At 37.5% G+C, this 18602-nt stretch overlaps 5 protein-coding genes and 1 non-coding gene across 11 annotated transcripts; 2 read left to right on the forward strand and 4 right to left on the reverse strand.

Annotated features, from left to right (window-relative positions):
- Positions 1-761: 761 nt before the first annotated feature.
- On the forward strand, positions 762-842 carry TRNAL-AAG (transfer RNA leucine (anticodon AAG)). Its single transcript has one exon. It is a non-coding gene; the product is annotated as a tRNA-Leu (tRNA).
- Positions 843-882: 40 nt separating this feature from the next.
- On the forward strand, positions 883-3868 carry LOC129320090 (uncharacterized). Of its 4 annotated transcripts, none has more exons than XM_054965269.1 (10): positions 885-1112; positions 1560-1655; positions 1841-1915; positions 2087-2155; positions 2382-2458; positions 2544-2632; positions 2759-2888; positions 3034-3124; positions 3235-3300; positions 3425-3868. In XM_054965269.1, exons 1-10 carry the CDS (start codon positions 933-935, stop codon positions 3542-3544), a joined length of 993 nt encoding a protein of 330 aa, XP_054821244.1. In that variant the 5' UTR covers positions 885-932; the 3' UTR covers positions 3545-3868. The 4 variants fall into 4 exon arrangements, with proteins under 4 accessions (XP_054821245.1, XP_054821244.1, XP_054821246.1 ...); XM_054965271.1 differs by having other exon boundaries at positions 972-1112; positions 1560-1749; XM_054965272.1 differs by having other exon boundaries at positions 997-1112; positions 1596-1749.
- Positions 3869-4206: 338 nt separating this feature from the next.
- On the reverse strand, positions 4207-9717 carry LOC129320089 (4-alpha-glucanotransferase, chloroplastic/amyloplastic). 3 transcript variants are annotated; one of them, XR_008595618.1, is made up of 16 exons: positions 9218-9717; positions 8813-8875; positions 8415-8503; positions 8263-8323; positions 7564-7642; positions 6934-7070; positions 6672-6830; positions 6486-6562; positions 5977-6116; positions 5872-5903; positions 5690-5764; positions 5531-5603; positions 5351-5439; positions 5125-5176; positions 4890-5042; positions 4207-4467 (listed from the first exon to the last, which is right to left on the reverse strand). XR_008595618.1 is itself a non-coding variant. In XM_054965268.1 (16 exons), exons 1-16 carry the CDS (start codon positions 9572-9574, stop codon positions 4363-4365), a joined length of 1698 nt encoding a protein of 565 aa, XP_054821243.1. In that variant the 5' UTR covers positions 9575-9716; the 3' UTR covers positions 4207-4362. The 3 variants fall into 3 exon arrangements, 2 of the variants coding, with proteins under 2 accessions (XP_054821243.1, XP_054821242.1); XM_054965268.1 differs by having other exon boundaries at positions 5132-5176; positions 6672-6794; positions 9218-9716; XM_054965267.1 differs by having other exon boundaries at positions 5132-5176; positions 9218-9714.
- Positions 9718-12455: 2738 nt separating this feature from the next.
- On the reverse strand, positions 12456-13686 carry LOC129320274 (stress enhanced protein 2, chloroplastic). Its single transcript, XM_054965640.1, has 2 exons — positions 13204-13686; positions 12456-12988 (listed from the first exon to the last, which is right to left on the reverse strand). Exons 1-2 carry the CDS (start codon positions 13528-13530, stop codon positions 12728-12730), a joined length of 588 nt encoding a protein of 195 aa, XP_054821615.1. The 5' UTR covers positions 13531-13686; the 3' UTR covers positions 12456-12727.
- A 471-nt stretch (positions 13687-14157) lies between these two features.
- Positions 14158-16880, reverse strand: LOC129320272 (protein MIZU-KUSSEI 1). The gene is made up of 2 exons (XM_054965637.1): positions 16323-16880; positions 14158-15440 (listed from the first exon to the last, which is right to left on the reverse strand). Exon 2 carries the CDS (start codon positions 15408-15410, stop codon positions 14634-14636), a length of 777 nt encoding a protein of 258 aa, XP_054821612.1. The 5' UTR covers positions 15411-15440; positions 16323-16880; the 3' UTR covers positions 14158-14633.
- Positions 16881-17140: 260 nt separating this feature from the next.
- On the reverse strand, positions 17141-18359 carry LOC129320273 (nuclear transcription factor Y subunit B-3-like). Its single transcript, XM_054965639.1, has one exon. The coding sequence runs from the start codon at positions 18160-18162 to the stop codon at positions 17527-17529; it is 636 nt and encodes a 211-aa protein (XP_054821614.1). The 5' UTR covers positions 18163-18359; the 3' UTR covers positions 17141-17526.
- Positions 18360-18602: the final 243 nt, after the last annotated feature.

Genomic DNA, 18602 nt, shown 5'->3' on the forward strand with positions numbered 1-18602 from the left:
TTTTGAAACACACCTCACTTTCTTGATAATTATTTAGCAGACTATATTATACTACACGCAAAATTAGGATCTATTTAATTTTTGTTCTCATTTTTTATTTTTTAAAATTATTTTGCAATACATTTTTTCACATATTTTTCAAAAAAAAAGAAAATTTTTGGTTATATTAATTTAAAAACATTTTTAAAATTAAAAATTTTATCTATAATGATGGCCACCGATGGTTTATGATAATTATTGATCATGGTAATTATAGTTTTCAATAATAGAATATAATGTATTTTAAAAATAAGAAAATTAAAATAAAAATAATTTTAAGATGTTTCTATTTTTTATTTTTAAAAAAATATTTTTAGAAATAGAAACCAAATAGCCCTCAGTTTGTGACTTTGTGCTTCTTTAAAACAATTTCTAACTACGATTTTTTTAGTTATTTTTTAAAAAATATTCATAGAATAAATCATATATATTTTTATATAAATTTTATTAAAAATATAGGAATATTATTTAAAATTTTATTTTTAAAAAAATTGAAACAAAAAATTACTTATTCTTTAGTTCAAGCGTTTTTTTCTTAAAAAAACGAGTAAACCACTTTTTCCACAAAAATAGTTTATAGAGGAGTATTTTGAATGAAATATGGAATTTAACAATTGAATATTATAATTTTGATGACAACAAAAAGCCTAACATTTTACATGGATTGTTTTGGTCGGACTAATATTGTTATAAAGTAAATATTCTATAACAGATACATCAAAGTTGAGATGGCCGAGTTGGTCTAAGGCGCCAGATTAAGGTTCTGGTCCGAAAGGGCGTGGGTTCAAATCCCACTCTCAACATAATTAGCTTTTTTTAAAAAAATATTATTATCCATTTCTAATTTTTATCGTCCTCAACCGTGTGAAAGACACAGCACAGAGGAAGAGATAATGTGGATGACAAGCATGACATCTACATCTCTGCCTAAGCCAGTCTTCACTCAGTATCATTTTCATCCCCGCCGCCCAAGACGCCTCAACATCAACCTTCCAGTCCCAACACGGCGAATCAGTGCTTCCTCCGCCGCTCCTGGCGTCGATCTCAATACTCTCGAATCTGCCATTGCTCAGGTTCCATTTTCTTATGTTTTCAAGTTCCTTTGTCACTTCATATAACCTTACTTCCTTTGTTTCCATTCCGTTATGAGTTGCTTGTCTTAGTTATTTTTGTATTTGGTTGGTTAATAGTTCTTTTTATATTCGGTGGTTTAATTTAATATTAGAGAGAATGACAATTCCGAGGAACCAGGTTTCAGAACACTCGATATGTTTAAACCAAATAATAATAATAACAACAACAACAACAACAACAAACAACAACAACAACACACGATATGAAGGCTCCCCGAAAATTGAGTTCAATTGAGATTCCTTGCCTTCATTTTTATGTTCCCGGGCAAGCCAAGTCATTTAAAAGTCCAGAATGATGCGATAATTACTTCGCTAAGTTCGCTTAGGACGCTAGATCCTGTCGTCCTTGATGTGTAATTGAAACTTGAGAGGCATGTATTTTTGCAGAAAGATAGTAATGCTGTTAAAGTGGTGCTTGATCAGCTGAATGAAGTTGGGTGGGCCAAGAAATGGAGTTCTCAGCCTTACGTTTCATGTCGTACGGTCAGTCTCCATTGCAAGTGTGAAGTTCTGGGGAAGTTCCATCCAAACATTTGACTCATCTTCCAATTCGTGCTTTCATGCTTATGAATATAATGTATACTTTTTCAATGCTTCCAATACTTACCCATACCACATGTAACCTTAATTGGTCGTACAAGTTTTGACTGCTCAACTCTGTGAACCAGACATCACTTCGAGAGTTGACATCTCTAGGAATAAAAAACGCTGAGAATCTTGCAATCCCGAGCGTCCGGAATGATGTGAGTTCTGGCAATTAATTTTAATGTCAAATGGAATCACCTATACTTTTAGTCTCTGAGATTGAATGCCTTAAAGTTCTAATTAGGAAAACATAGCATTGGAATTTCTTGTATGCATACTTGAAGCGGTTCACTCGAATCTTTAGAGGTCTTATATATCTAATTATGCAGGCAGCTTTTCTTTTCACGGTGGTGGGAACAACTGGCTTTTTGGCTGTTCTAGCTGGCCAGCTTCCTGGGGTATCTCCAACATCCTTCTTCTGTGTTTATGTGTGTGGATCTGAAAATAGGTCTTGTAAATCCGTCTTAGAACTGTGATAGAAAGGAATTTTGTTGAAGCAAGGTTTTTCAAATACCATTCTGCATGTATAAATTTCAATGTTAAGAGTGGAGCTGTCTTTTATTCAACAGAAGTTTAATATAATGTGCCTTGCATTTCCATCTTTGATTAGTGCTGACTCTGTAGGATTGGGGATTCTTTCTTCCATACTTGATTGGAAGTATTTCCTTAGTGGTTTTGGCTGTGGGTAGTATATCACCTGGGTAAGTTTATTTTGAGTAAGATGTGAGTGAATGCCTTCCATATTCAGTGGCATTAACATACTAATGCTTTTATATGTTATCGCAGTCTTCTCCAAGCTGCAATCAGTAGCTTTTCGTCAGTTTTTCCTGATTATCAAGAGAGGATCGCCAGACACGAAGCGGCGCACTTTCTGAGTACTGTTTCTTTTCCTTTTTGGGTTTACATGCTCAAAGTGAAAGCATTTTATATTTGTAACGTTCCAGTATAGTCTCGAGCTAATGAGTAACTGTTTGGCCTTTGATCATTATGCATTATTCTAGCTGCTTATCTGCTTGGCCTTCCCATCCTGGGGTATTCACTGGATATTGGGAAAGAGCATGTAAATCTGATTGATGAAAGGCTTGAAAAGCTCATCTATAGCGGGCAGCTTGACGCTAAGGAGCTAGATAGGTGTTTGCTAGGCAGCCTTGTTTACTATTTACTCTTAAAATCAGTACAACGACATGCCATATGACTTTCAAGAACCAAAGACCAAAATGCTTAGAAATTAAGATGATAACAATATTAAAAGCTTGATTTTAATTATATATTTTAGATTGGCTGTCGTGGCAATGGCCGGATTGGCGGCCGAAGGTTTAACATACGACAAAGTGGTTGGTCAATCTGCTGATCTCTTCACTCTCCAGGTTTGACATTGCTTTTCTTCTGAGATTTGGATGTTATTACCCTAAACTAATGTGTGGGCGAACTACTCAATTATTGTCTCAAAACCATTGTATACTTTGTTTTCCTTTAGAGGTTTGTAAACCGAAGCAAACCGCTGCTCAGCAAAGATCAACAGCAAAATCTCACAAGATGGGCTGTGGGTTCTTCTAAACCAAAAGCTATGCAATCGATGTTATTATGGATTTGAGAGTTTGAATCGTATCACAATTGAATGTACCTTTTTTAAATGCGTTTTTGCACTTGAACGCTGATGCTTGCAGGTTTTGTTTGCTGCTTCTCTCTTGAAAAATAACAAGACGATTCATGAAGCCTTGATAAGAGCCATGTCAAATAAGGCAAGCGTTCTGGAATGCATCAAAGCAATTGAGACTGCAGAGTAGTACAACATCAAACCTTTCCCAGCTATGAAGTGCGAATCACAGATGAAACTCTAGCATAAGCATGCTATATGACGATGAACCATATTTGAAACATGAAGGCCAATTACTTCTTCCTGTTTGTTTTGTTTTCTTTTGGTCCGAAAAACTGATTATTACTTCATAAATCAGACTTCGTTATTTTTTTGTAAGTTTTTTCAAATAGAGCCCACTCTTAGTCCCTGTCTCTTTCTTCTCACAAGCGGGCAGTGGAGAAGATTTAAACTGTACATTATTGAATCTTCATTTAGTTCAGAAGTTATTGGGTATTGGCTTATGTTACTTGTATGCTTGTTCTTGTCTTCTGATAAATTTGGCCTTTGTCTTGATGGTGATGCTTCAATACGTTCACTTGAATAAATGTTCAAAACAAACAAGTAAAATAAAAAGAGCAATGTTTTAGTACGTACAAAAATACGTGACTATTGCACCACGGTAGTCTTCGGAGCTCGTCCTGACAAGATCATCCTAAACTTCGAGGGCTGCTTTATTGGGTTGTGGCCAATTCTCATAATTTCACATTGCTGTAACTAAAATCAGAGAGAAGTGTCCTACTTCTTCAAATTTGTTTTTCTTTTTTTGTTTCTTGCTTGCTTTCGTTCTTTTAGTTAATATACTTTCTCGAATTTGTTATTAATGAGGACTCGCCTTTGATTGACCAAAATCAGCCATGATCTTGTGCAATTTTAGTTGGTCGTACTTTTAGTGTGTGTGGGGTTTTCATGTAGAAACCACTAAAATCAAACATGCTCTTGACTACCAAATAGCTGAGGATTCCTTATTCAAAGTCGCCCATACATTGACAGCATATCTTTAAGCTTAGCCGCTTCTCTCTCCAACCTATCAAAGCTCACAGATCTTGGAATTCTCCAACCCCAGTTTCCCAACTGCATTTATTGAAAAGAAATCAATGGGCATGGATGAAATCATCCTTCTAAGAAATTTCAGGGGAAACTTGTGACAGCAACTTCCAAAACGCTTTTTCGGTTACAAGGCATCTAAAAGTTCTCTTTCTTTTATTTGAAAGTTTTTTCACGAGGAAAAATAGTTTGTTTGAGGCAAAAAAATACTAGTGTTCCTAAAACAAAAAAATAAAGACTTTACATGATAGTTTCTTTGGTCCTATATATGATAGTCTTATATATTAGTTGCTTTGCATAAATAAGTGGAGCATTAATTATCATCATTTTTTTCAAAATCCCCCCTACTTCATTCTTAAACCATTTTAATGATTTACCTACCTTTCTTCAGTTTTAGTGAAACAGTTAAATAATGCCCTATATTTAAGATAGGAGGGAATAGCTTTTACCTGAGTTGCGGGAATATTCATCCTTGCAGAGCTTCCAAGTCTGAGAATATCCTGCATAGGTATTATAGCTGTCCGAGCAACGGAAGATAGTACCTTCTGAATTAGCGCCCATGAGATGTCATCCTCCTCTGTTAATGAAAGATAACTCCATACCTGAAATGTGGATGCAATGAAACAAGCAGATGTTAGCCTTCTCCAAGATTTTTAACAACAAAATTTTTAGTAAAACATATACCACTGACATTGGACTTTTCTTCTTGCTTCAAAGCTTCCCACCAACCTCTGATCTGTAGCAGAAAGGGTCAATGCTTTTACATCAAGAAAAATAAAGATACAACAATTCTCATGTGATAACTAGAATATACAAGCCTTTGTTTGAACACACAGGCGCAAACCAGAGTCCTCTTTAAGAATATAGATCCCAACCATTAGAAAAAAAGTACGGATTAAGAAGTTCTTACAGTGTCATTGTCGTGAGTCCCTGTATACACAACTTGATTGCACTCATGATTATGGAGCAAATGAGGGTTATCAGCATCACCACCAAATGCTGGACAAAGGGAAGAAAAATTATGGCACCGAGACCTCAGCAGTAATTCTCAGTCTGGTGATGGAGCATGGAAAACAAAATTAATTATTACCAAATTGGAGAACGGCCATTCCAGGTGCTCCAATATATTTTCTTAGCTGAACTACATCCTCAGTAATAACTCCCTGCCACATAACCCAAATATTCTAAGACTTTGCCACAGATGAGTTGAAAAATTGTCAGAAACAAAATTCATTTCTTTAATACATACCAAGTCTTCTGCTACTATATTAATCTTTCCAACTGCTCTGGAAACAGCATCAAAGAAGGATTTTCCAGGTCCTACCTATCATTTCAATGTGATGATGAGAAAATGAAAGATTATCAGGCAGATTATGGGCTGAGAAAACAAATAGAAGGCAGAGGTGTAGAACCAAGTGGCAGGGACCTAACCTTCCATTTTCCAACCATTGCTACTTTAGCTTCTGCAAATTATAGGCCAGACACTTGTTAGCCAAACGAGAATAAAAAGCTGAAATTAACTTAGGGTATACTAACCAGAGGGAACTGCCCAAAATCCAGAAAATCCTCTAAAGTGATCAATTCTGAATTCATCATAAACACTTTGAGCACATCGTATTCGGCGTATCCACCATGAGTACCCATCTTTTTCCATGGCATTCCAATCATACAAAGGGCTTTTGAATAATCAGAATGTACAAACAAAAACAAGAAATCAGTTATTTAAAAGGAACAGGAGGCCAGTTACAATCTGAATTCATCATAGAATGAAAGCAATTAAAAATTTGATTAGGAGGAGTAGGTGTAAGTAACAGGATAAATAATTGCTGAAAAGCAACAGCAGAATTATCAGGTGATATTTACAGTGATAACTGGTTAAAATAGCATTGAAAGAGAGGTACAAGAAAACTACACGGATAAAGTCAGGAGACATCTTGTTGACCTCTATTTCAGTATGATAAGATGTCTTAAATAAAGAGGAAGGGTAATTTAAGTTGGCGTCAAGACAAGAATTACTGGAAGCATATGGATAACTAATGTCAAACCTGCCCCACAGCTGACCAGTTTCACTGAATGCATCAGGAGGAACACCACTAACTAAAATAGGAAAACCTCTCCTGTTCTGTCAGACAAATACAGAATTTCTAGTGATTGAGCAGGACAAAATGGATTTAAAAACATGCTTATAACAGACTTCAGAGTAATATTTTAACTCTTTTCAGGCTACCAACCAGCAGAAATTGGTTCTTATTTGCCCAAACATCAGCACTGTGATAACCCACATATATGGGCATGTCTCCCATTATCTTAATTCCCCTACTCCGGGCATAGTTACAAACTTTCTGCCATTGCCTCTGAAACAAGAATTGTTGGGCAATAAATATTTCAATCTGCATGGTAAAAGCATAAGTGACTCATCATGACCACTTCTAACTTTAATATGCATACAATGTGAAAGTGGTAAAGATAATTATAGCTAATTTCTAATCTTACAAAATCTTTCTTGAGTTGGTAGATATCTTCTAGAGCTACAAGATGGCGGTTTCTTAAAGGTTCAGGCCAATCATACCAGCTCAATGTGCTTAGACTGTCATCAATAGCAGCAAAATAAGCTGCATCTTCAAGCCAGCCTAAAACATAGAAAAACTATTACAGCACTGCAACAAACTATTCTCCACTGAATTGACAGACCTTGCATAAAAGCCCTGGAACCAAGAACTTATATAGTAGTCAGACTGAGCCATACATTCTCATATACATTTTTGAGAAAAGATATGCATATGCAATTTTTATTGTTCAAGATCTCTTACTTATTACAACCTGTCAACACAAACCCTGATATTTCCAACTTTTACACCCTATAATCTAATAGCCCATAAGCTTCAAAACCCCTCACTGAGCAGGAAATACAGGGAAAAATTAAATATTATTGCACAGCGTTCAATTGAATTATTACCACCACAACTATAATGGTTTTCAAAAAATAAAAAATAAAAATTTACACAACAGCTGTTATTTATTATTTTGCACCTTATTATGTTTAAATGAAGCATTAATACATACCAAAACAAAGAATGTATGAATATAAACAAAAGAAGAATAGTAACTCATTAAGTATCTCACTTGATATGTTAGGGTCCCTACAAAAATTCTCAAGTTGCCTTTTAAGTTCCCCTTCACTTGAAATGAGCCTCGTTGCAGCCTGCAGATTATTTCAATGAAAGATTTAAAAGATACTACCAGAGGCATGCTCATTAACATATAGGAAATAGAGCAGCTCTGGCATCACAAATAGCCACAGAGAATCTTACAAGCCCCTGCCAACCAATGTAAGACTAACAGTGTTACTTGTCTGCCATCAGCAGTTGTGATTTTGTAACCCCACAGTTGTGGAACTAGACTTCTCAACTATGATGACGTGGTATTTGTGCATTATTATTAAAAAACCTCTAAAGTTTAACATCATAAATTGCCGAGCATGCTACTGAATAAAGTTCAAATTGCAGGAATTGGTATGAGAGATGAAATGACTTCAAACTTTCTTGATGAAAATCATAGATTTGTACTGGTTTTCTTCTCCGTTGCAATACAGTCGAGTCTGTTAACCATCCTTTTGCCCCGCAACAAGCTCAATCTAAAAGCCCTTTGACACACTTCAGAAGGGGGTGGGGGGGATTACACAATCAACTAATAATTAGCGCATCAAATTACTAGAGAATATTTTTTTTTTATTAGTTAATTGTTCAACTAAAGTAACCTATAGATGCAATTTTCCTTGAATACAATAGACTATGAGCAGTAAAGATGCTTTGAACAACTTACTTTAGCAATCAAAGGATCCTTAACATCAGCAACAAGTGAGAAATTCACGCGTTCAGCGTCACTGCATGCATTTAATGTTAAAAATATGATAGACAATAAGACCCAAAAAGGAGGTCAAAACTATGCTCCCAACTCATATCAACGTTCCTCACATTGGTTTTGGAAGCTCATCCTTGTACAACAATCCGTCCTTAACAAGCTCCTCTAGAGAGATCAAGAGGGTATTGCCACAATTTGCATCCTGCAAGCAAACATCAAAGCTTGTTCTCTTGAGCACGCAAGTAATATAGTTCAGCCTTGATCCTTGACAACTCCCTGACACCCAAAACATTCTTAACACACACACACACAGAGGGTGAATAAGGACACTACGTGCTTGTGAGAAATTATCCTTGTAATATACTAAAATAGAGAAGAGGATTGACATTATGATTGACATCTTCGAATAGTCCTTTCTACTGACAACATCCAACTGTTCTTAACTTTGCTGTCAATGAGAAATTTTGATATAGAGATAGACGCCTATGCCTAACTGCAAAAAATTGGTAACCTGGCCTGCGTAAGGGCATCCATCTTCATTGGTCTTTCTCCCGGGAGGAACAAGAGGTAGGACCTGCATGACATGCACTATTGTTAAGCAATCAAATGAAGGAATATCAACCAGAATATTTAAATTGCATTACGAAGGAAGCAAAATAACTTGAAACTAGCGCAGGAAACTATTGCTAACACAAATTACAATTTTTGCAGATTATATAATTTCTTAGTCCTCACACATCAGAATAACCGTGCCTTAGTTATCTTTTATCTTTTGGCCGCTTCATATTATACAAATTTCCGGATCATACATTCTGTTAAAAATCACTAAGATCAAGCGACGATGACCATAGTGCCTCACACTGTTTATCTCGATAAATGACCACACATAGGAGCTATAAACAAAAGCAGACATAACCTGCCAGACGGAGCAACCAGCACCGTGAAGCCAGTCAATGAAACGAAAGGTCTCGTCTCCGAGATCGCCAATTCCGTAGGGGCCTCCAAACGACGTCGGATGGAGTAGAATTCCGGCTCTTCTCCGATCGTCTGGGCCTGGCTGGGGCAGCCAATTCCCGTAATCATCAGGTAAATCCTCACCAACGCTGACTTGAGCCAAAATACTCTGGCAATGGATCAGCGAATCAGTTGCTTTGGGTTTGAACATAGCAGAGCCAGAGAGGTTAAGAGAAGTCGTTGGATGGTGGGAGCTCCACCCACAACAGGAGAGAGCGCACCATGCTTGTGGGTAAGAGGTTGAGATGGACATGGCCATCTATCTGAAATGTGCTCCGGAGACACTTTTTATTAAAACCTACGAGAAAAAGAGAGCCTCTTTATAGATTGATCGCAACATGGCTGCGTTGGGGTAGAGTACTAGAGTGGACTCAATCTCATTGTTCCAGCTGAGCGTGGATCAGATGAAAAATCTCCTTCAACATTTTTCGTTTCATTGAGGGGTATTTCACTCAGAATAAAAAATTATTATTATTAATTATTAATTGCCAAAAAACCGTAGTTCTAAAATTTAATTTTAGAATTTGGTTTAAAATAGTTATTTGTTATATTTGGAGGTCCCTGTTTGTGATTTTCCCTAATTATAAACCATCCATCAACACTGGCCATGGTATCAATTATGAGATTCAAGCCAATTTCCTTTATGTTTTTAAGACTTAATTTTAAGAAAATAAATACTAAAACAACTTGAACTAAGTTGTTGGCAAAAAAAACAAAAACTATCGCAAAATCAGTAGTAATTCTATAATTTAATTTTTATATTGCAACAAAAAATGAAATGAAAACTGAAATAATGAATATTAAATTTCTTTTCGTGATTTGAAATACTAGTGAATTAATTACTGTTAATATAGTAATAAATATATTCAGGCTTCAGCACGTATTGAGGCGTTCACGGGGGGAAATGTTCAAAGCAACTCGCCGCATTGCCACCTTGCCAGGTCCAAAAAATTAAAAAGCACTGCATTGGGATCTAGGGAAGGCTTTTATATTCATCAACTACGTGCCTATCACCCGGGAATAATCATACCGTGTGAAAAGGCAAATGAGGGAATTTACTTATAAACTATTCCTCTTATTTTTTTTTATAAATCATTTTTATTAATTTTATTTTTATTAATTTCATCAATATTAATATAAATATATATATACATATAAAAAATAAAATTGTATAGAATTTTAAATATGTTCTTATATAATAAATTTAAAAAATTATATCATGTTACCTTTTCTCTCTTACAAAAAGTAATTTTAAAAATACATTTTAAATATTAATTAAAAAGTAACACCATAACTTATAAATAGGATTAAATAAATCTTTTAAAATATAATTTATAAATAAGATTGGAGGAAGTATTTTTTAAAAATACATGATATTCTAATTCTCTTTATAAATCATTTTTACAAACCTCATCAATATTAATATCAAAAAAGTACAAAAAAATAGACACGTATAAAATTTTAAATATATCCTTATATAATAAATTTAAAAAATAATTTCATGTTATTTTTTTTATAAAAGATAATTTTAAAAATATTTTTTAAATATTATTTAAAAAGCCTCACTATAATTTATAAATGATATTAAATAATTTTTTTAAAACATACCTTATAAATGAAATCGGATGAAATATATTATATTATGAGATTTAATTCATCAATTATTTAAAATGAAATGTCCAATGCCTCTCTTTAAATTTGAAAGGACAAACATTTATTTCCCATGTGGTGCCCACTCAATTTTCACAGATGACACTCCTCTTCCTTTTACGCACAGTTGATGGAGCTCCAGGAGAAGTCATCTCTCCTCGTCTGGAACTTTCGGCGAAGAGAGGAGGTTGATGCTGTTGATAGAAAAAGAGCTTGGAAGAAGGCCGTTGCTGTAGAGTTTGTTGGAGTTTGTTGTACTCCAACATGCACAGGGTTGTTGTTCACGGCAAAGGAAAGGAGCAGAATCTTCGGCAGGATAAAGGAGAAAGGAGTCTGGAGGGAAATATGATAACCTAAATAAATTTAAAAAATCTTAAGGTGAATCTTAAGAATTTAAAAAAATTTATTTATACAGTATTTACTCAGGCTGCTCGAATAAATATAGAAAAAATCTAAGCCAAGTTTAAACCTGAATGAGTTTAGCATGAATATCCAAATTTTTTTTATCATTAATAAAATAAATTATTGATTAAAAATATTAATTTTGTAAAATAAAAATTAAAATTAGAAAAAAATAAAATAAAATACAATTTAAATCATTGGGATATTTAGGCCAATCCAAGTAAACTTGAAAGCTAAAAGGATTGGATTCGGATTTAGTTATATAAGTTTTTTTACATACTATGATAACTTAAGCTCAATCTAAATAAATATATCCTAAATAGAGTTCAGTTTGAATAAGTTTGGCTTATTTGAACTTTTGGCTCTAACTAAACGGAGTAGAGGCAATGGCGGGACGCCGCTAGGTGACGGCTTGATGGAAGAAGCGAACATCAGGGAGACTAGTGAGTTTGAAGTCCGAAGGTGTGCGTCTGCGTTCCATGAAGTTTAAAGGAGCGAAAAGGATGGATATTATCATTGAAGGATTGAAGAAGCATGTAGAATATAGAAGGAGAGAGGTCACAGCACTCCACGCACGCGAAAGACATGTGGTCGTTGCTACACTCTAAGATGGTTTACCAATGTCAATAAGCGAAAGAGATTGGAATGAGGTCAAGCAAGGAAGAAGTGAGGAGGATATGACGGAGGAAGACGACAAGAATAGGGTTGGGTTGCTGAGCATGCAAGAGTTTTCAAGTGCTGGATGAAGAAGGCAGCGAGATTGGTTAGGGAAGAGGCTACACAAGGACAAGGCCATGGAAATTGGTGGAGCAATGCATGAGATGATAAAGCGATGATAAGAAAGAGAAGATGAGATATGAAAAGAGGGTCAGAGAAAATGAACATGGACCCACAATACAAACGTCTGTCTCTTTATTTCTAAAGGGAAGTGTTGGGCGCGAATTATTTTCCATCACCCCATAGTATAAAATATCATATACTTTTCGAAAAGTAATTCATGATAAATTTACTCCTTTATCCCTTCATAAAATATAACTAGCGTGACGCAATCCAAATTGTACGGTAAATATATGCGAACACCGTAACAATTAAAACTAAACCGGTCAACTAGCAGCTTAATAATTTGGAGAAAGGGAGGGTATACAATTTTACTGGAAGAAAAAAAGGCACTTAGAATATTTTGGTTTGATATATAATTTTTACTAAGCTTCTCCCGTAGCGTCATTATTATTTGCCGATTTACTCCCATCCATCTTCGACGTTAACTCCAGTCTGCAACTTGTGTCCAGAAATAACAAACACAAGAAAAGCGAAGACACAACACAGGGAAGGGAGTAGGACGCAGTATATATACAAGGGATTAGAGTTCGTCAGACCAATCGCTTTCATAGAACAAGCCATCGACGATCTGATCAATCACGGAGTCGATGAAGGAGTTGCAGCCGACGGATAAGATTCGACCAACTCTGGTTCGGGCGCTGGAGAACCATGCAAACAGAGCCGCGCATGCTACTGCACCCAAGCACACCCCTCCTGCTTCTGTTAGTCCTTCGATGTCCATTTTCCCGAACACGGAGCTTCCCGTCATTAATTCTTTTGTTACCGTCACTGCAAACACCATCTGCACCATCACAATCCCCTTTCATTACAATTAACATCTTAGATGTGAATTTACACGGTGTTGCTGCACCTCGCAGATTCAAATCAAAACTAGGTACAATTAGAATGGTACTTGCCAGTAAATCGTGAACTTGCTTGACGTTTTCTGTGAATTAAACGTGTTTTTTTCATTCCTTCCTAATAGATTTGATGAAAAGCTTCGAGGTATTTGCTTACCATAGCGAGGCGACCAGAGATGATCTCGAAATCCTGGCTTTTCTTATAGCTCTCAATGTAGTCGGACAGCGTCACGAAGAACGGGGACACGCCATCGGCACCATCATCGCCTTCGTTCCTAGTCTTGATCACCCCGACTCGATCAGAGCCGTATGCTCTCAAATTACTCAACCGCGGCTGCAATACGATGTTGGTGCTTTCTGACTCCGCCGTCGTTTTGGGTTTGGGGACCGAAACCTGAACCGGACCAGATTGCGATCCCCTCGACCTAGTAGCGGATCTCGGGGACCGCAGCCGGCAGTGCGGGGTACGAGTGGCGGACGCCATGAAAGTCACAAGAAGGAACAGATTTGGGGAGGCTGAACAGTGAATAGTTCAGTATTTGATTGAGGCTATCGTGGGGAAGAAGATGGGAGTAGTAACGTTTCGAGGAAGCGGGCCCTGATGGCTACGCGTCAATTCCTCTGTTTCACGGATGATGGAGTGAAAGGGAAGTTTAAAGTTCATGTGGTCACCGTGCAGTCGTTTTAACGAATCATTAAATAAATAATATATATTGTTTAAATAAGATCATCAAATATATTATACGGGTGCGGGGTAGTGATGGAGAGGGAGGCTTCCAGAGTTACACGAGAGGTGAGGGCGTGAGGCTAACAAGTAGAATACGTAGCCCGCAGAAGTATCAGAAAAAAGAAAAATAAAAAAGAAAACCCAAAAAACGAGCAACATTTTCTCTTTTGAGAAATGCTTAAGGGTTTTTTAAAATTGATGGGATTACAGATCTGAATGACCCGTTGAAATTTTAAATTCCAGATCTGCAATATTTCCCTTAAATCTCCATATAGTTGCAGAGTTCTATTTATCGACAAAGCAAAGATAAAAAAGGACTGGCGCGACTGTAATTAACAAGAGGCGAATCTCCCAGAACCAGACATCTACTATTTTTGGCCGATGAACGCAACTATAATTTTTAACAAACAAAAACTACAGAAGAGAACTGATAAAGGGAGACACCTATGTCATGCCACAGTAACTGCAAACGCCGTGGTGCCAACAAACATCCCCTAACACGCCGCTGATAAGTCTGTCTAAGTAAACGAAGTCCTAAAGGAAAGGAAAATACAACTTTAGTAAAAGTTTGAGACTCAATGGACCAAAGAGCTCGCAATTGAATTTGAAGTTTGCCGTTATTCCTGGTAACACAATATTCCCATTGATGAACGAGACAGAGACTCCAACTGATAGTGATCCATAGAAATCTGGATGAACCATGTCTTCGCAACTGACTGAACTCCACTAACCAGTAATTTGAAAATCTCCTAGTCATGAACCAGACATCTACTATACCCCATGAAATGATGAAATATTTTAGAGATCCAAATTTGATCTAATATCGATGCTAAACTTGCCAAGGCGGAACAACAGTACTGTTAAAGCCTGACAAAAAATATGGTGAGATCAGGCCCAGAATTCCCTTCTGGGCTCAGCATATACAAAGTTTCGGAATCCTTTGAACCCACAACGTTTTCAAACTGGGCCCGAAAGTATGCCATCTCAGCATCTGATCCGTCCACGTCGGAGTTCCCAGGAAGCACACCGGCACCCATGGACACAGCCTTGAGAAGCTCCATTACATTAAGGTCCTCCTCCGTGGCTTCCCTCTTCACGCCATAACCGGTTTTCTTGCCGTTGCAGAACATGGTCCACAGAGGCTCGTCTCTCAGCTTTATCTTGTCCCTCTCCTGCCGCTTCTCGCATTCCAAAGCTATCCTAACCACTCCTGCGCTCATCTCTTTCTGTAATGCAGTCGTTTGGAGGGCGAGTTCTATCACCAGGGAAGGTAAAAATCTAGAGGTTTCTTGCACGGCGAGGCTCACTCGTCCTTTACGGTAACCGAATAAAGTGCCGGTGACCTTTATGGCGTGGGAATTGCGGCGGTGATGGCACTCGAGGTGGGTGTAGGGAAGGGAGGGAAATTTGCAGGAGGGGGTTATGACGGGGAAGGCTCGGAAAACGGAACGGAAGGCTCGGAAAACTTTGGTTCTGTGTCTCTTTTTGTGGGCTGGTTGAAGGAGGGTATGGCAACGGGACGGCGGCGGCGGGGGCGTCGGAGGGGTGGAGGAAGAGGAGGTTGGGGTATTGGCGTCTGTAAAGGAAGAAGACCAAGAGGCTTCTGAGTGGAGGGAGGAAGATCTGAGTTCTCGCATGGGTGGTGGTGGACGTCGAGGACGACGGACCTGTAAAAGGAGGGAATCAGATCAGTGCCATGAGAGAGAGATTCGGGTTTTAGACATTAAAGTGGGTGGTAAGAGTTTGCGGTTGAGGATCATTCTTCAGAAATTATTTTGCCTTATATTAGGCTTCGAGGCATTCAGTAATGTCTATACATGATTAAAATAGCTTGCGCTTATATTTCTACGAAACAAGTCCGTTATATCGGGAAAGATATTACTTATTCCAGCCATTACACTCAATCCCTAATTTTTTACTTTCAACGCATCAACGTCAGATTTAATATTTGGCCTCTGCTGCATACCTTGACATTGACCAACCAACTAGTCTCTATTTTCTAGTGTTACATACAAATGCGTTTTCTAATTTGGGTATGCGTGCTAATTTACAGTGAGAGGTTTGCGGAAAGGCGCTGACTCTGCTAACTTGAACAAACAGCTTCACAGCAGAAAATTGAGCTTCCGCGAGGCAAGTGTTTTGGCTTCTATAAACAAGTTCTGTGATCACAGCACGTGATTGCTTATCTTCTACGTGCAGTGAAGAAACGCAACAATATCCTGCGTTTTTATGTATAAACAAAAATTGAAGTCCACATGCGGGATGAGCGATAGATGATAGCCTCCAAAAATCTTCACCCATGAGGTTAAAAAAAGTTCTTATTCACTCAAGAATAGTGTAACGCATTAATAATGGAGGGTACCAAAAGAATATTTCAAGTTCCTTGCTAACCAATCTAGCTTGTCTCCATCAACCCGAGGCCATATGGGTCGTCGAAACTTGAGTGTTATAGTGACTTTAGCAGAAAGCACTCGAGTATGACATGAACTGCTTGAGAAATATTGCTAAACTGCAATCTTAGGGTGAATGGTTACTACGTTCCAACTTACGTTTGCTAGAGATTCTGTAACAGCTGATATGTGATGTGCTCATCTTCAAACTACACAATCAAGGTTTGAATCAAAATCCAATAACTAATTACAAAAATAATTGGCTCATGTCATGGTGCATATAAAGGATCTATATGTGTGCACGTGTGTATATGCCCTTCGCCCTTCATTGTACCGATTAACCACAGCAAGAAAGGGCAACTCTCGCATTTATTGTAGTGAAAGTCATATGCAACTATATATAAAACTCCTTAACAATTATGAGAGACAAATTAACTTCAACATTCACTTAATAATTAGAATAAATGTAAAATTCCTAAAAAAATGCTCCTCCACTTATCATACACATTTTAAGAAATGGAAATCTAATCTTGTTTATTACTTTGGTACAGGGGAGAAAAGCATCGGATCCAATCCTAAAACAACACATGCTATCTTCAAGGAACTAAATTATATCTTGTTGGTTCATTGTTAAAAAAGTTCACACAATGGTGTTCCAAATTTAGTCGTCATGGACTCTTTATGATGTGGAAAGTAACTTGATGATTGAAAAATAATAATAAAAAGCTTGGGATGACCTAATACGCAAAATGAATCCACCACTGGTTTGGGTGGCTTTCTTTCTTTTTTTGGGTCAATCAGTGGGGCAAAACTACTACATGTTTTAACTAATCAAAGCTTTTCAAAATAAAAATCATATTCTAGATAATATCAGAAGCCTTTCCATCAAATGATATATGTATGTATGTATGTATGTATGTATGTATGTATGTATCACTAACGGAAAAAAGCGGTATACAGCTAAATGTAGAGGGGCATAAAACAAGAGTTTCTTCATAAATGAAGAAGCAGCATAGCCTGCCAAGACCGTGTCTCTTTGCTGCTCCCTAGTTGTTATCATCTTTGAATACTTTGTGCGATGATCATGGAGAAATTAATTAGAAGTACGTCAGATAGAGATTTAGAGCGCCAATCTCAGATGCATTATTTCAGTAGCTAGTTGATTTTTCTTTTTTCCTCTCTCTCTCTCTCTGTTTTTTGGGAGTTAGATACAAAATCTTGATATATATGTTGACTTATCTTTCAGAGGCACATATTTAGCTAGACTGCTAGAGGCTTTCAAGCAAATATAAAGTGGGTCGTTCCTTGCGCAGCTTAATCAGCAATAAAAAGTTTTAAATCCTTAGTTCTTCCCGTCATATCTCTACCATTCAACCCTGTAACGCAGGTTTCCATCTGCATCATTATGAACTGCATTCTGAGCAATAGCCATGTTCATGGGGTTCTCTCTGAAGCCAGTGAGCCCTATCTCTGTGAAGCTTTTCGGAGCAGCCTGGGACATAGCAGAGTAAAACGGACCATTGAAACCCGCAACATCCGCTTTGGCCGACACAGAATTAGCCAACTTGTTGATCTGGGCGGCCCCATCATCTGTTTCTGTCTGAGCTTGATCTTCTTGTTTCGTACCAACACAACTTTTGTCTCCCTCTGTTTCCCTGTAGTTGTTGAGGTACACCTTCAAGGGTCCGACGTAGTTCTCGAACCCCAACGATGTCATAGCCCACAGAAGATCGTCGCCGTTGATTGTCTTCCTCTTCTCTCTCTGGCACTTGTCGGATGCTTCTCCCGTAATGAAGCTTATGAACTCAGACACACATTCTTGAACCGTCTCTTTCGCTTCCTTTGAGATTTTGGCATTGGCTGGAAGCGCCCTTTTCATGATACGGCTAACGTTGGCGATGGGGAGGAACCTGTCCTGTTCTTTGGACGAGCTGTCTGAGATGTTCCCAGAAGTTGGGCTTCCCACAGGACTGGTTTGGTTATTTCTCTTCCCTGTCATGTTCAGAAGAAGATTTGGAACAGAGAAACCTGAAGCTAAAGATGGTGTGTGTTGTGTCTGAGTGGGTGAAGAGGCTCTTAATAGGCCAAGGCTGTCAGGACTGGGGAGAGATATGTCTATCAAAAGGAAAAGTGGACAAAAGGCGATTGGATGTTAGAATATATGGGAAGATTAAGGCAAAGCGAAATGCGATGAAGGCTTTCTCAAGGGATGGCCGTTTATATAAGATGCAATGCAATTCTCTCCCCTCATCACAATTAAATAAACTAATAATACTCAAATTGAAGGAGAGATAGTCATTTTGAGGTCCTGCGTGTATAGATTGAAAAACCAAGGTGGATACATGTTCCAAGAATTATTTGTTTATTGAAAAGCCTAAGCAGATGCGTGTTGTGAGAACTATTATTTTATGCAATTTGATGATTGACCTCCTCTGTTTC

Source organism: Prosopis cineraria, unplaced genomic scaffold, assembly GCF_029017545.1.
Source record: "Prosopis cineraria cultivar Desert tree isolate PC_DT_omini unplaced genomic scaffold, ASM2901754v1 PC9, whole genome shotgun sequence".
Classification (NCBI taxonomy): domain Eukaryota; kingdom Viridiplantae; phylum Streptophyta; class Magnoliopsida; order Fabales; family Fabaceae; genus Prosopis; species Prosopis cineraria.